Here is a 16,673-nt window from a genome sequence, read left to right as displayed (position 1 = left end):
GTTTCACTCTTGTTGCCCAGACTGGAGTGCAATGGTGCAATCTCAGCTCACTGCAACCTCCGCCTCCCAGGTTCAAAGGATTCTCCTGCCTCAGCCTCCCGAGTAGCTGGGACTACAGGCATGCCCCACCACGCCTGGCTGATTTTGTATTTTTAGTAGAGACAGGGTTTCACCATGTTGGTCAGACTGATTTCGAACTCCTGACCTCTGGTGATCCGCCTGCCTTGGCCTCCCAAAGTGCTGGGATTACAGGCGTGAGCCACTGTGCCCGGCCAAGCTTTTCTAAGTAGTGTGATGTTTTGAGTAGTTAGGTATTTGACAACTCCTTAAAAGTCTCATTACCCAAATGGAAATGTTCTAAAATGGATTGTGATGGTGCTTGCACATATCTGTGTATATACTAAAAATCATTGAACTCTACATTTTATTTTATTTATTTATTTATTTATTTTTGAGATGTAGTCTTTCTCTGTCTCCCAGGCTGGAATGCAGTGGCGCGATCTTGGCTCACTGCAACCTCCTCATCCTGGGTTCAAGCAATTCGCCTGCCTCAGCCTCCCAAGTAGCTGGGATTACAGGCATGCACCACCACTCCCAGATAATTTTTGTATTTTTAGTAGAGACAGGATTTCACTATATTGGCCAGGCTGGTGTCGAACTCGACCTCAAGTGATCTGCCCCTTTGGCCTCCCAGAGTGCTGGGATTATAGGTGTGAGGCACCACGTCCGGCCAGAACTCTACATTTTAAATGGCTGAGTGGTAGGGTATATATGTGATATCAACAAAGCCGTTATTTAGAAAAAAATTAATTACCTGTACTTTATAAAATTCCTGTGGCACCTGTTATAGTACAAAACAAGCAATAAGTAATGACTTAATTGCCTCAGCAGTAATATTTATTAAGAAGAATATATGGAAAAGAAAGAAGAATACTTCATCATTGGAAATTTTCCCACCTCTATATTCTCAACTCTAGTTTGTGGAAGATGTAGAATATTGTAGCAGTCATTCATTTAGTATGTAGTATATTGACAGGCTCTAAAAAAAAAAGTTGATGGTGAGTATACTTGGGAAAGCCTTAAGTACACAACAGGACAAGAAAGGAATCATTCTAGGGTCAGCGTGTTAGGCTACAGCTTTTGGTTTTTGAAGCCCTGCCCCAACTCATGTGTGGTGTGAGTGCGGGGGTATGGGTGTGATTTCACAAACTCCTGGAAATATCACCCAACTTAGTGATGCCTAGTGATTCAATATTTTCTTTTTTTGATTTGTTAAAGTGTTTTGCATTTAGTTGATTTAATTTCTGTTAACTTCCTTACTGGTTCAAGTAAGCAAGTACAGTCTATGTGAGGCACTGTTTTCACTAGATGCCTTAATGACTTTTTTTTATCTTTTCTATGATGAAACATTTCAGGGGGAAGGTTGCATATAAGACAATTGGTTTCTGATCTTTTTTTAAAGACTAAAACCATGTTTATTATGCTTCCTCCAATGTTATTTTTATGTATTATTGGGTCAGTGTATTAAAAATAACGTCTGAGTATATACTGCTATAATTCAGACAGCATTTGTTGGGTCATGAGGCCTAAACCAAGAACTAATCCAAGAGCCATACATTATATCTTGGATTATGATGTCTCTTCCCCTTTAGCTCTAGTTTTTGCTTCTTGTATCACTTCATGGGTTGTAGAACAAGAGGAGAGGCTCAATTTAAATTAAGAGGCAAATTGGTTTCACTTCCTCGTTTTTCAGGCAAATGGTAGGAAGTCATCATATGTGCAGGCTTTACTAAACATTAATAAAATGCACCAATGTACTTTCTTTAACTTTACTTTCTCAAGGAGTAATTCTGGTTCTAAGAGTGTCCTTTCTTATTTCCTGCCTGCTTGTTATACATTTCAAGGTGTGATACTTCCGAGCTAAGAGATCCTTCCCTTTGCAGGCAGAAGGCATATTTCCATGTGCAATTTACTTAGCAGTAAGGAAACCGGCATTTATTTATTTTAGGCTCAGGTTGACTATTGCTGTTTCTGAAGAAACTGAAGGGGAAAGATGGGAAGAGAGACTCCTGCTCTGTTACCATTTTGTTGCACGTCTGTTCCTGTCACTGGATTGAATACTGGAGGAACATAGGGCAATCAGGTGAAATAAATTAGAGGACAAAATTTAAATTAATGAAACAGACCATAGGGTACCTTTTTTAACTGGCTGGTGAAATTGTCTTGACATCAAAATTGGTGGTACCAGATGTTGCGCCTGTCTTTTGGACAGCACATGTGAACACACAAGAAGCATCTTTGGATCGCTTTGGAGTAATTATAACCTAAAAGAACAGGGACATTTCATGTACCTATCTTCGAAGTTATCTGAGCATTCACTACCAAGGGGCAACTTCCTATCTCAAATGGCAAATGTTTTGGCTTTTTACAAAAGCTGAATCTTAAAAATTTTTTTATTTTAGGAGAAATGAGAACCCAACTGATTTCCTAATGCATCTCTTTATGACGTAGTTGGATTCTCCCAAATAGCCATTTGGAAATGATTACTTTCAAGAGTCCTTGCTGGGTGGTTTAATGCCAATAATGAGACCCCCCAGAAGGTACTATGGTTTTTGATCAACATCAACATTTCCCCCCAAGAGAGAATTTTAAACTTTAAAATGTGAACAATGCACAGGTTTGGCTTGCTTGTACGTGTGTGTTTTAGTCATGCTCTTTTTCTTCCTTTAAGAAAAGGGAAATATTTCTTTGGGTATAATTTTCTTATTTTTTTGAGACAGCATCTCACTCTGTCGTCTGGGTTGGAGTGCAGTGGTGCAATCTTGGCTCACTGCAACCTCTGCCTCCCGGGTTCAAGTGATTCTTCTGCCTCAGCCTCCAGAGTAGCTAGGACTACAGGCCCACACCACCATACCCTGCTAATTTTTGTATTTTTAGTATTGACGGGGTTCCACCATGTTGATCAGGCTGGTCTTGAACTCTTGACCTCATTATCCACCTGCCTCAGCCTCCCAAAGTGCTGGGATTACAGGCGTGAGCCACCGCACCCGGCCCTAATTTTCCTTTTAACTGACTATTAGATGCCACATGAACAGTGGACTTCTAAAAGTCCTTAAAGGTCAGTAACTGCTCTGCATGTGCAGATTCAGTAACTGTTGTTTTCCATGATACTTTCTGTCTTCCAGATCCTTTTGTGGTTGTATGCGTATTAGGCACACTTGGAACATATATAAGTCCTTCTTAGTATTCTCAATGTCATTATTTGAAATTACTGGGATAATATTAGCCCAGAAAGCATGCCATGTTCTGCAATCTGAAAATCTGCATATTTTTTGAGACTTCCTAGATCATTGCTTCTCTTAACTGGGGCAGTACTTGGCTGGCTCCCTCTAGCACCTTAATTCCCCTATCTTGAAAGATAATTATTTTTAGAGGCTCAAAGTGAAGAGCCACGTGAGTAAAAGCAAAAAAAACTTGACATATTAACCTTGAAAGAAGACTACTGTAGTTTTTAGTCAACTTATTTGAATTATTATTTGAATACATACTAAATACTAGGTGACGTTCTTGTGAGAAATTTAATAGTTGTTAATGCTGTTTAACAATATACAGAGAGGGAAAATGATCATAAAATCCAACGCTGGAGAGAACCCTTGAGGTTATCCAGGCCAATTCGCTCATCCTCAGCTCTCATTGGCCAAGTGGCTATGTGCGGATCGTTGTCTCCTGTGGGCGGGCTGGGAGGGCCCCTGACTTCAGCTGATGTTCTTCCTGTGCCGCACCTCTGCCTGTAGCTGATCTCTTGATGAATATGCAATAAGGTGGAAAATGGCATTTCAAATCCATCTTAGGCCTTTTCCTCTGTTATAAATGTAATTCGTTGTTCTCTTTTGAGGAGGGCCACATGAGCTGTTCTATCCTGAGGAAGTATTTGCAGGGTTAATAAGGAAATTCAGAGTGCTTTTCAAAAGAGCGTCCCATAATTTCCCAGCCACTGCATTTTTAAAGTGTGCAATTTATCTTTATGTGTGACCTAATAATCTGGATTGCGTGTGTCACATTTTTTATTATCTGGAAAAAAATGTTAAATTCTGTGGGTGGTGTATTAAGTTTGAAGGGTCCTCGCTGCTTAAAATCTGTTATTATTATGACTTTATATTTTTATATCTTCCTGCTTCCCAAATAATGTTCAGGGAAGTCCCGGTTTTCTCTAAAAGAAGTGTGCATGTAGCAATGGTGCCACCTTTTTTTTTTGAGACAGGGTCGTACTGTGTCACCCAGGAGTGCAGTGGTACAATATCAGGTCACTGCAACCTCTGCCTCCTGGGCTCAAGTGATCCTCCCACCTCAGCCTCCCGAGTGTCTGGGACCACAGGCGTGCACCACCCCGTCTGGCTAACTTTTGTATTTTTAGTAGAGATGGGGTTTCAACATGGGCTGGTCTCAAGCAATTCACCCACCTTGGCCTCCCAAAGTGCTGGGATTATAGGCATGAGCCACCGCTCCTGGCCAGATGATGCCACTTTATAAATGTGTGTGTGTGTGTTTGTGTGTCTGTGTGTGGAACTTAGAGACCAACAAGTTTCTTACCTTTTCTTTAGCTAAGGAGATTTATCTCATAGGAAGTGAAATTGCAACTCAGGTTTTGCAGCCTGCTCTGACTCACACATTAGCAGAAGATGGTCAGTCATGTCTGTGTCCTTGCCTTTGAGGCCCAGAGAATGTAGGACACAAATCGCATCCTCTGTTTCATCCTACGTGGGTAGTCTCCATGTCGATGCAGTGAACCTTCTAGATGTACGAGAGTGCTTTTCATTGGGATGAATACACATTTCAAACTTAACGTCCTCTCTTTGCAAACTCTTTCCTCTTCAGGCTTCTCTAAGAATCTAGTGCCTCCATCCATCAAGCCAGAAATCAACGAGTTCTCCCTATGTCATCTCCTCCCTTTTTCACTTCATCCATCTCCAAACTATCCCTCCCCTTGTGAGCCCCACACAGACTTTTTTAGGATTTTTTTTTGTTTCGATTGTTGGAATACCCTACTAATTTGTTCTTAACAGTCATCCATTCTTTACTTAGCATAAATCAAGGCCTGTTACTTCGCTGGTTCAGACTTTCCAAGGCTGTCCAGTGCACTTAGAATAAAATCCAACTTGTTTCCTAAAATATAATGCTCCAGGTGACTTGGCCATTGCAACTGTAGCCTGTGCTCCCGCCTTGCCTCCTACCTCTGCCATCCAGCTGCTGTGCCACAACCACACTGACCCTCTTGTACCTGCAACATGCCAGCTAAATATGTTCCCACCTCACCCTCCAAGTCAGCTGGTCAACTGCTTGGAATGCTGTTCTAATTTTCTTGTTGCTGGTTCTTGAATATTAGTTTTAATGTTCTTGAATATTAGTTTTAATGTACCTTCTTAAGAGGGTCTCTCAAAGCAGCAGTCAGGTCACTCTGTATTTCATTGTCGTTTAATTCTTTAGCGCATAGCACTCATCTCCATTAGATATTTTATTATTCATCTATCAATAAATCATCTGCTCACACTTGCATGTTACCTTTGTGACAGTAATGACTGTGTCCTGCATCCTTGATACTGGAAGAATGTCTGATATGCAATCTATATCCAATAAAATTAAGAATAAACAATTCAAGCTAAAAATCTCCAAACACTATGAATTTAAATACTGAAATGCTGGTGATGGTTATCTCAGTTATTTTGGGAATGGAGAATTTGAGTCAGGGCTGAGACTAGATAAGGTGAATAAAAGCACTTGCCACTGGATCAAAACCAAAGGCAGCTTCTTAGGTGCCAGTATGGTGCAACATAGTTCTGTTAATGATCCTGTCTTTATTTTATTCTTTGTGAATTTTGGGTATTAATTTTGACTTTTAAAAATATTGCATTAAAATATTATATCTCTTGACTACTGAGGTTTTGTTGTCCCCCCCACCCAACCCTGCCCTATAGCCTTTTATCAGACTGTTCTCTCATTTTTGCACTTGATTTTGCATTGTAAATTATAGCTAACATTTATTGTCTATTTCCTACCAGGTACTGCTTTACTTGGATTAACTAATTGAAAACTCAGAGCAGAGCTGTAAACTAGGTGGTGGTATTTGCAGATGAGGAAACGGGCTTAGAGAGGACAGGTAATTTACCCAAGGCCACAGGGCTATTAAGAGGAGGAACTGGAATAGGTAGCATATGCATAATATGTAGGTAGGAATAGATGTATAAAGTGGAAGAGAGATTAGAGTCTTTAACATCCTGGAATATTTTCACTACTGTTCTTGAGAGTTCTTTTTTTTTGAGACGGAGTCTCACTCGCTCTGTCACCCAGGCTGGAGTGCGGTGGCATGATCTCGGCTCACTGTATACTCCGTCTCCCGGGCTCACGCCATTCTCCTGCCTCAGCCTCCTGAGTAGCTGGGACCACAGGTGCTTGCCACCACGCCTGGCTAATTTTTGTATTTTTAGTAGAGACGGGTTTCACTGTGTTAACCAGGATGGTCTCGATCTCCTGACCTCGTGATCTGCCCGCCTCAGCCTCCTAAAGTGCTGGGATTATAGGTGTGAGCCACCGCACCCAGTAAGAGTTCTTTAAATAAATTGGCAGTGAGCAAAAGTCTAATGCTTAGGGATGGAAATGCGGACCTGCTGGTTGTGTAAGGAAGAGAAAAAGAGGGAACAGAATGAATGTCATTGAGATGCTTGTAGGACAGGGACCGCTGTCCTACAAGCATCTCAATGACATTCATTCTGTTCCCTCTTCCCATTTTGTTCCCATTTTGGCAACAGGGACCAGTTTTTTGGGCAATTTTTCCAGGGATGGGGGTTGGTTTTGGGATAAGACTGTTCCACCTCAAATCATCAGGCATTAAATTCTTATAAGGAACATGTAACCTAGATCCTTCGCATGCACAGTTCCCAGTAGGGTTCATGCTCCTATGAGAATCTAATGCACAGGAGGGCATAGCTCAGGCAGTAATGCCTGCCACTCACTTGTTGTGCGGCCCGGTTCCTAACAGGCCAGTGACTGGTGCTGGGCTGTGGTCCTGGGGGTTGGGACTGCTGCTTTAGGACACTTAATATGCTTCATATATTTTTTTGATCACCATTTAGCAGCACATTAGAGGATATGAAAAAAATTTCCTATTGAGGCCAAACACTCCTGAGACCCTGTGACCTTAAAGTATGTAATGACTTTGAGAAAAAGTTTTTTAGTAAAAAAATCACTGCACACCACACATCAAAATATGTGTGTTTATTTTGTTAGTTAATTGTAAAAGGTAAAACTTTGAAATCTAGAATAAAATATATATGTTTGAGCCTTTTTAAAGACATAAATGAAAGAAATCACTAAAGGAAAGCTTATATGAATGACCGTAATCGTTTCTTTCATAGTGCTAATTTATGCATCAGTTTTGTCAACAAATGAAAATAAAATGACAAATTGGGGAAATATTTGTAAATGAGCATTAATTTTGTGTTTAAAAACTACATTGTTTTAAAAAACGAGTAGGAAAAACAGCAAGTCCATAAATAATTAAAATGAAAGGGCAAGTTCATAGAAGAAATAGAAATGGACAAGAAAAGTATGAAGCATGTTTCTTCTCAAAAGTAAAGATGTAAATTAAATTTAGTTCAGTCTCTCAAATTTGTAGGGGTTAAAAAAATATAGTCTTTTCAAAAGTGAGGTGGGGGATGGGTCTGGATGTGTCAGCTGGTACAGTTACAGGACTGCCAGATCCTGCACAAAGATTACATCCTTGGTCTAATCACATTTCTATGATACTCTCCTAAGGAAGTGGAGATTCAGGCAGAGATTTTTGTTCAGGGATGTTTATCAGAGCATTATTTACAAAAGCAAAAAATTAGAATTGCTCAAAATGTGTTATGACAGGGTAATTTTTAAATTATCACACATCTTTGTGTTGTTTTTCAGATAATCATTATTAACCATTTCTGAAGAATAATTAGTATCAGAGAATAATTGTCATAGTATGTTAAGCGAAAAATAACAATAAAGTATTGTTGCAGGTTTTAAAAAAAAATTTTTGTGTGTGTGACAGGGTCTTGCTTTGTCACCTAGGCCAGAGTGCAGTGATGTGATCTCTGTTCACTGCAGCTTTCGCCTCTTGGGTTCAAGTGATTCTTCCACCTCAGCCTCCCGAAGGGACTACAGGCACACATCACCACACCGGGCTAATTTTTTTTTTGTATTTTTAGTAGAGACAGGGTTTCACCATGTGGCCCAGGCTGGTCTTGAACACCTGACCTCAAATGTTCCACCCACCTCGGCGTCCCACAGTGCTGGGATTACAGGCATGAGCCACCGCACCCAGCCTGTTGCAGTTTTATTTTAGAACAAGAACAGGAAAAAGTACATTTACCTAGAAAAAAAAGACTGGAAAGAAATATATCAAAATGTTCAAGTTTTAAAATAATTTTCTATAACAAATATTTGTAAGTTTTATTAATAGAAAAAATGTTTAGTGTATGAGGACACAAGATCAGGAGCTCTGGACGGATAAGAGACCTTGGTAGGTTCCAGTCTTATCTTCTCCCTCATTAGCTGTCAACCAGCAGAATCTGAATGAGTCGGTTCCCTCCTTAATGAAATCAGTGGGTTCAGGGCTTCTCACACCTTTTCTCCAAAATACATCCAGAGGCAGAGAGAGTGAACATGTACTCTTAGGGGGAAAGAATAGGAATAAGTTGAGCAGATTGGCTCAAAGTAACTTGCTGAACAAGTTTTAGCATGAAAATTCACATAAACTTCCTGTTCTCCAAATTATACTGATGCTAGTTTAAAAAAATTTTTAAATTGAGATATTTATATACCATAATTTACCATTTTATTTTTATTTATTTATTTAGAGACAGAGTCTCACTCTTGCCCAGGATGAAGTGCAATGATGCGATCTCAGCTCACTGTGATGTCCGCCTCCCTGGTTCAAGTGATTCTCCTGCCTCAGCCTCCTGAGTAGCTGAGATTATAGGCGCCTCACCACGTCTAGCTAATTTTTGTATTTTTAGTAGAGACGGGGTTTCACCATGTTGGCCAGGCTGGTCTCGAACTCCTGACCTTCAAGTGATCTGCCCACCTTGGCCTCCCAAAGTGCTGGGATTACAGGTGTGAGCCACCGTGCCGGACCTAAAATTTACCATTTTAAAGTGTACAGATTTATGTTTTTTAGTATATTCAGGAAGTTCTGCAACCAACTGATGTTAGTTTTTAATACACAAATGTTTACTACGGGCACTCCAAGAAAATGCTCTTGTACCTTTGAATAACCTTGGATGATCAAGTGACTCTTCTGGGAGGATTTTACCACACTGAGAAGTCCAGGACTGACATGACCTTCTAATACTTTCAGTGAATGAATTTTCAATGTGTTTTGCCTGTCTTTTCCTTTAACAACTTAACTGGATTAGTTATTATTAATAGTCCTGGTTACCACTAAATTACATGTCCAGTTTCCACTTGTAGTTGGTTATACTAAATTCAGTTCTGTTCTGTGTTAAATTTTAAAAATTGTCTGGGATCTTCTGCACGACCATGCTGGGGACAAGTGGTTAATTGTATTCAACTCTTGCCCTCAACAGACAGTCATGAAAAGACGGGAAGTTATGGCAACTTTGGTCTTAGAGCTGCTGTGTTTCAAATGCAGGATTTTAATCTAAGTAGAGGAAAATGTGCAGAAAACAGAATACACATATTTTAAAGTAGACATAGCCTGGAATGTGGACAACACATGGATTGAGTTTTGACTCAGTGTTATTGAATACTTTTTTCTTTGCAGGTGTGGATTGATGATGTGCTTATTGGTAGAAAATTTCTCCTTAAAATTTCTAGTTCTACTTCATCCAAGTGTATGTGAAAGTAGCCCAAGTTCAGATGAGGTGGTGCTGAGATTTCATGTTTCAAACTCTTAGCTTAAACCAGTGGACCTGAAGTACAGTTACTCTATAATTCAGCTCCATGAGTCTTGGGTTTTGTTCTTGGCTGTTGTTTATCTGGGTGCTGACCAATTAAGAGGGTGAGGTGGGGGCATTCGTCCTGAGCCTTCCCATTCATTAAGATCTTCAGATTAGACTTCTGATAGTTTGACAATATCTCCAGATACAGTCATGAAAGGCCCTGGCAGTGTGAAATAAATATATTCATTGTATAACTTTAAATGCCACAGTTTTGATAACTGTTTTGGCATAACAGAGACCCTTGAAAAAAAAAAAGTAGAAGTGGTATGGGCTTCCCTCAGTCTGTGAGAGGCCCTGGTAAGGTGTGTTTTCCGCCCCCACCCCCTTTTTTTTCTTCAGAGTAAAGATGATAAACTGTGTAGACCCTTGAAGTTCCTGGTAGTATTCAGTGATTGTTTTCCAGAGCCCTTGTATGGAAATGGGCACCACCATCCTTCAGAGCAGTGGCAGTAATAACTGACATATTTTAAGCATTGAGCAATGCTTCTGTATATGTGGTTTGGCCTTGGCAGCTCTTTTGATAACATAATAGCCCAAGAAGCCAGTTTAAGTGAGAGAAGGAACCAATTAGTCCACGATTGCTTTCAACAATAAATGCTAATTTATTACCATTAAGAAGGTACATATGATTGGATTTAAAATGGTCATTTTACTATTTGCAGACTATATCATGCAAATAGGCAAAATAATCAGTGTAAACATATATATGGCTTATGTGAATCAGACACATAGAGTAAATACAGATTTTTGGCAGAACTTGTATGTGGGAATCCTGTTGTGTTGAAAAGATCTTGGGGGGGAAAAAGGCCTAAAATGGAAGTATCAGATTGTGTGAGAGTGTGTGTCTAATGTGATGTATTCTAACAGCTTACAAAGTGATGCACTGTATCATAGTATATTGAGTTTGTGTTTGATGTTTGTTCTGATGGAAGGAGATGTGAATGAACTGGAGATTGCTCTCTGTGCTTTATCCTGATCTAGCGAATAGGGAAGAAAAATTAGTATTCCTTATAGCCAATTACGCACACTGGATGAAGTGGCCTTTTTCATAGCATGGTTCTTAAATAGTCTTATTTCTGGGTAATCTCATTTCTGGGTATTTAGATGAGCTGAGATAAGAAAAGGCAGAGTACTTGCCTGAAGGTACAAATAACTTTTATGGGGATATTTTCAAGTCATATTTATATAGGCCATTGAAAGAGCAGGGTTTTTTCTGGGACTCACACCCTTGTGTGTGTTCATTTGCTTGTTAAAGTTATTAAATGACTTGATTGGAGATATATTTAAATTAGCAAAAATGAGATCCTTATCCCTCCCCTAGATATTTTATGTAAGGGCTTGTCACCAGATTTTATAGTACCAGTGGTCTTGGAAGCAGAGTCATATTTCTTTAGATTGGTCAGAGTTATTTGTGCTTTTCATTGCCCTATGCTGTGAAAAGACATTAGTCATCACTGCATTCTTGAAATAATTACTAGTAGAAAAGTCTGCTTTTTTTCATTCAGAGATAGAGAATTGTGAAGTCTCTTACAGTTTTCATTTTCATGTGGCCTTAGGAAACAACATAATTTTATGTAATTTGGGAACAGCTGTTTTTTATTATACCAAAATTTTTCATACTAATCAGGACTAGATTGTTAAAATGTCCATTTCAAACTCAGAGAGTATGGTATAATTCTATAAAAATAGGAGAATGACACATGAAATTTGGCTTACACATTTGTTAGAAATAATTCATTTGTCTCTGTCATAGAACTGTATGGAACAAAGAAGCTGAGTTTTTTTCTTTGTTGATGTTTTAGTCCATATGCATTTGGCCTTCCCTATTCGTGGGTTCCATATCCATGGATTCAACCAACATTGGATAGAAAATATTTTTTAAAAGCCATAAAAACAATACAACAGTAAAAATAATACAAATGACAATACAGTATGACAACTATTTACATAGCATTTACATTGTACTAGGTATTATAATTTAGAGATGTTTTAAAGTATATGGGGGATGTGTATAGGTTATATGCAAATATTATACCATTTTATATCAGGGACTTGAGCATCCTTGGGTTTTGGTGTCCAAAGAGGGAAATCCTGGAACCAGTGCCTCGTGGATACCAATGTATGACTCTGCTTTTTTGGCTGAATTCTGTTCTAGTGCCAAATAATACCTTAATTTCCTACTTTTATTATTCTGCCTACAATATTTGCAGCATACAGATTTTTCTTACGTGAAACTTTGCCTTCACTTTGAATTCACAACATTTGTATAATAAAATGAAAATGTGAACATTAAGTTCTTGAGTGAAATTTACCTGGAATTTAGGGCTGGTCAATTGGAAGATGGCACCAAGATTCAAAATGGGTCCCTTTAATTGAAATAACATTCAGAAATTCAAAATTAGCTTAAAGGGAGAAAAACTGGGTGTAGTCAAAGCCCAGATGAGATATTTTTAAATTGTGGGCAATAGAAGTGAATTATCATGGATTTAGGATAATTGTGAAAATCATGCCCAGCCCTGTTTCTTTATCATGATTAGCTTCCAGAAGTGTGTCATGAGAATGAGTTACTGAATGGAAAACACTTTATAAATAAAAGATTTATAGAGAACAGGACAGAGGAGAAAGAGAGGATGCCCTCCATTCCCTTGTATTCCTTGTCCTTCATTTGATTGGTATTTGTACTAGTCAGAGCTCCAGAAGGAAACGAACAGCACACTCCAGTGTGGGGATTGAGGAGTGGACCAGGTGTAAGTAACTTGTAAGAGCTGGTGCAGTAACCTGGGGCGAAGCAATAGCTGGACAAGGCAAGGGAGCAGTTGTTGGAACCCAGAGAGAGCAGCAGTATGGAGAGGGGCCACCCCACAGGAGCTGGGACCTTTTGAAGGCAACATAGCACACCTGTGCTGCCACTGCAGAGAGGAAGCTAGGAGAATAAATGCCCCTTGTCCCGCTCTCTGGTTTCCTCTTGGCTAAGCCTAAGCAGAAGACAGAATATAACAAAGCTGTTGAAATCCCTATTGGTCAGCCTCCTGGGGGTACCCAGCAAGATGAGATGGTTGAGAAAGGATCCCTGGGTGTGTTTCTGGCCAACAGGAAAATATCTTAGAGTTGATACTTTTATTGTTTTTTCTTTCCTCTTAATTTATCCTAATTCATTCATCAGTCACATGTTTGGCCCCTACTTGGAGCCCTACATTAGTGTGATATCCAGTGTGTGGACAGTGCCCAGGGCCTTGGTGACTAGATCCAAAGAAGTGCCAAATGTTGACTGCTCTTGCCCAACGTGATTTCATTTAAACACATGCCAGTGTGCTTATACTTCATATGATACTTTCTCTTTTTTGGTGGGGGCGTAGGGTAGTGATAAGTATATAAAAATTTCTCAGGTGACCAGGAGAAAAAAGGTCCTGTTGCCTGATATTAACCTCACAAATTAGGATTTCTTCTGTTTTTATTGTGAATTAATGATTGTTTACACTTAGGCCTTCAGAGCAAGCCTTTGGTTCTGGGATCGTGATAATAAAGAAGCAATCGGGATTTTTTTGTCTTATATACTTTTAATTGCTTGGGAGAGTAAAAATACTAGTTTCTATAAATCGTTGGTTGATAATGAGAAAAAATTTTGTAGCTTTATTTCTACTAGAGAGATGGTAGTTTTCAGCCACTTTATTGCTTTTGTCCAGTATTCATGGTTGGGATTATAAAATACTCATTTTAAACTTTTTGGATTAATCCTGTTAAACTGGGGTGATAGCATTCACATTACAGCTGTTAATTTATATTTCTAGGAGTTCCAGATCACTTTACTAAAAGTAATAGGAAAATTATTATAAAGGAATCAGCCACTGCAGGACTCTGTGGCTAGAAATACCTTTCATTGTAACTGTGTGAGGGCTATGTATTTACCAAGACATCTGCAGTCATTTAAGAGGCTTGTATGAAAACTGTAATACTTAATTGAAATTTTGTGATTGTTTATAAAGATAGTAATGAAATCCAACCGTCAGAAAAACAAAATGAATTTAGGACAGATGGCGTATTACTAGCTTTTATTTTTTTTCTCCCTCCTTCCTTCCCTCCCTCTCTTCCTTCTTTCCTTCCTTTCCCTCTCTCTTCTTTTCCTTCCATTTCTTTCTTTGTTTTTCTCCCTCCTTCCTTCCCTCCCTCTCTTCCTTCTTTTCTTCCTTTCCCTCTCTCTTCTTTTCCTTCCATTTCTTTCTTTGTTTTTCTCAGCTTTGTAGTGAGGAAATGGCATTAAGGACCCTGATGATAGGGACATTCTGTGTTTCATTCTGTTATTCCGTCTTTAATATCCAAATTGGCACTTTTTTTTTCTTCACATTTTTGGGGTAAGATAAAGACAGTTATTGTTTTGGAGATCTCAAGGAAATTTGAGAGGGAGTGAGAAACAGGCCCTGAGAAAGGACACATGAAAATAACCACTCATATTCAGAAAAATGAAGCTTTTAGATTTGAATTCATTGTAGGAGAAATATGCTGTCATTTTGTGAAGTGATCCCATTTTTCTGTCTTGTCTTCTTCCCAGGGACATATATAGCTCTGTTAGGGATTACCTTCAGGCTTATGGTAACAGAAAAGTAATATTAAAGATGTGAAAAAGGAGATAGCACAGGAGGAAAAAAAGCTAATCACAATAAATTTCTATATAATGTTACTAGTCAAGAATCGGGAGAGGGAAGAACCACCGTTGCTTTCCTGAATTAGGTGATTCCTTGGAATAACTCAGTCAGCCAACCTCCCACCAGAAATAAATTCAGGGGATATGTGTTATCTAGAAAAATGATTCTTCTTGTCCTATCAGGATACTGTGTTCTTATGCCACATTTTAAAATTGGAGAAAATGGGCTGGGTGTTGGAAGGCAAGGCTGCTGCACCCCTTGAGGCTAGGAGTTCACAGCCAGCCCAGTCAATCTAGTGAGAACCTGTCTCTACAGAAATTAAAAAAAAAAAAAAAAAAAATTAGCTGGGCATGGTAGTGCATGCCTGTAGTTCCAGCTATGGGGAGGCTGAGGTGGGAGGATCGAGAGACTCAGATGGGATTTCTTTATCTCAGGAGTTCAGGGCTGTAGTGAGCTATGATCACACCACTGCGTCCCAGCCTGCATTACAGAGCAAGACGCTGTGTCTAAAAAAAAATAAAATAGGGAACGTGTCTAGAAATTTTCAGACCTTTTTTTCTTATCTCTGTCTGAATACTGTTTGTGTAAGTACACTGTCATTTCCAGATCCAAATCCTGGCTAATCAACCCAGTGTCCTGGAAGTGTTTCAGATATTCTCCAGGGAACAGAGCTTTATCAAGTTTTATCATGTTCAAAAGATGCTGTTGCCATTGTTTCTTGCAAGATACATGGTTACAAATCACTACCAAATTCAGTGCTGAGTGGTTTCCAAAGAGGTGACGGGTTTGGGTTTTTTGTTGTTGTTTGAGGTCATCTGCCTTTGAAATAGACTCTCTCCCTCTAATTTTGCTAAATATTCACCACAGGTAGTGTTTCCAATTCTAGAGTTGCTCCTCTCAGCAGGCCATCTGGGGATGTTAAATCCAAGGCATGGTATTTGGTTTAGTTATCTGAGAGACTGAGATGGCACTGTGGTCTGATGAGCTGCTATTGTTCATCTTTCAGGGACAGGAGAGAGTGGCAAGAGTACGTTTATCAAGCAGATGAGAATCATCCATGGGTCAGGATACTCTGATGAAGATAAAAGGGGCTTCACCAAGCTGGTGTATCAGAACATCTTCACGGCCATGCAGGCCATGATCAGAGCCATGGACACACTCAAGATCCCATACAAGTATGAGCACAATAAGGTAGGTGCGACTCTTCATTGGAGCAGTCGGCTGAATGTTCCAGGTGTTCACAATAATGTGACAATACGAGTAGCCTCTTGACATGTCTGGAGTGCATAGGGGGGTTTGGAAATACACATTTTCCATCCCATCATAAATGAGACTTTTAATAGATAATAAGTTATTGATAAATGTCTTTTTCTTAAACCTCTAAAGTTATACCTATAAAAAACAGATTTGTATTTTTAGTGATATCAATGAAAGGCATATTTGGATGTTCAGCAATAAATATTTTCAGGTTTAAAATTTGGAGAAGCACATTATGTTAAGGAGACAGTTTGTAAGTATCATAAATTGGCGAAAATAGGGGATTTCAAAGAGGTGGTGGCCTTGCTTTCTAATACATTGAAAAAAGAGTGAAAACAACCTAAAACTATTCTGTCTGGTTTAATTTTGAGTTTTGTGATTTTCTTTCAGTAGTAGTACCACAGGCTTCATTTGATTTCAAAATAGGTCCATCTGTCACTTCCAATAACCTTTCCAGCGCATTTCCCTGCAACTGTGTTAAAGTAACAGAAACTTCTAAAACCACTTGAAAAAGGATTGGGGGAAAAAACCCTAAAATTATTTTAGCTTTTTACAAAATAAGCACACTTCCAGTATCCTCTAGCATTATTTCTTGGTTGAAGTAGAATACCATCCCCCTTCTCCCCTGCATGAAAATAAATGCTATAATTGCTCATCCTCTAAATATTAAAGAGATGTAATACCAAACAAGATTGGTATACCTGTGTGTTGTCCCATGTTTGAATTTATGCTGCAGTTGTCCTACATAAAGCTTGTAGGCAGGAACTGGACCTGCACCCAGGGTGTG

The 16,673-nt window shown here is 39.1% G+C and overlaps 1 protein-coding gene across 1 annotated transcript in view; it reads left to right on the top strand.

Moving 5' to 3' along the window:
* The window catches only part of GNAQ (G protein subunit alpha q), a 312,081-nt gene that overhangs the window by 93,935 nt on the left and 201,473 nt on the right, over positions 1–16,673 (top strand). Inside the window, exon 2 of the mRNA XM_031014551.3 lies at positions 15,636–15,820. Coding sequence (XP_030870411.1) covers positions 15,636–15,820 — 185 coding nt within the window. The remainder of the gene's footprint in view (positions 1–15,635; positions 15,821–16,673) is intronic.

Source organism: Gorilla gorilla, chromosome 13 (assembly GCF_029281585.2).
Source record: "Gorilla gorilla gorilla isolate KB3781 chromosome 13, NHGRI_mGorGor1-v2.1_pri, whole genome shotgun sequence".
In the NCBI taxonomy this organism is placed as follows: domain Eukaryota; kingdom Metazoa; phylum Chordata; class Mammalia; order Primates; family Hominidae; genus Gorilla; species Gorilla gorilla.
The sequence above is the reverse complement of the archived record's forward strand: the minus strand, read 5'-3'. Positions and strand labels throughout refer to the sequence as shown.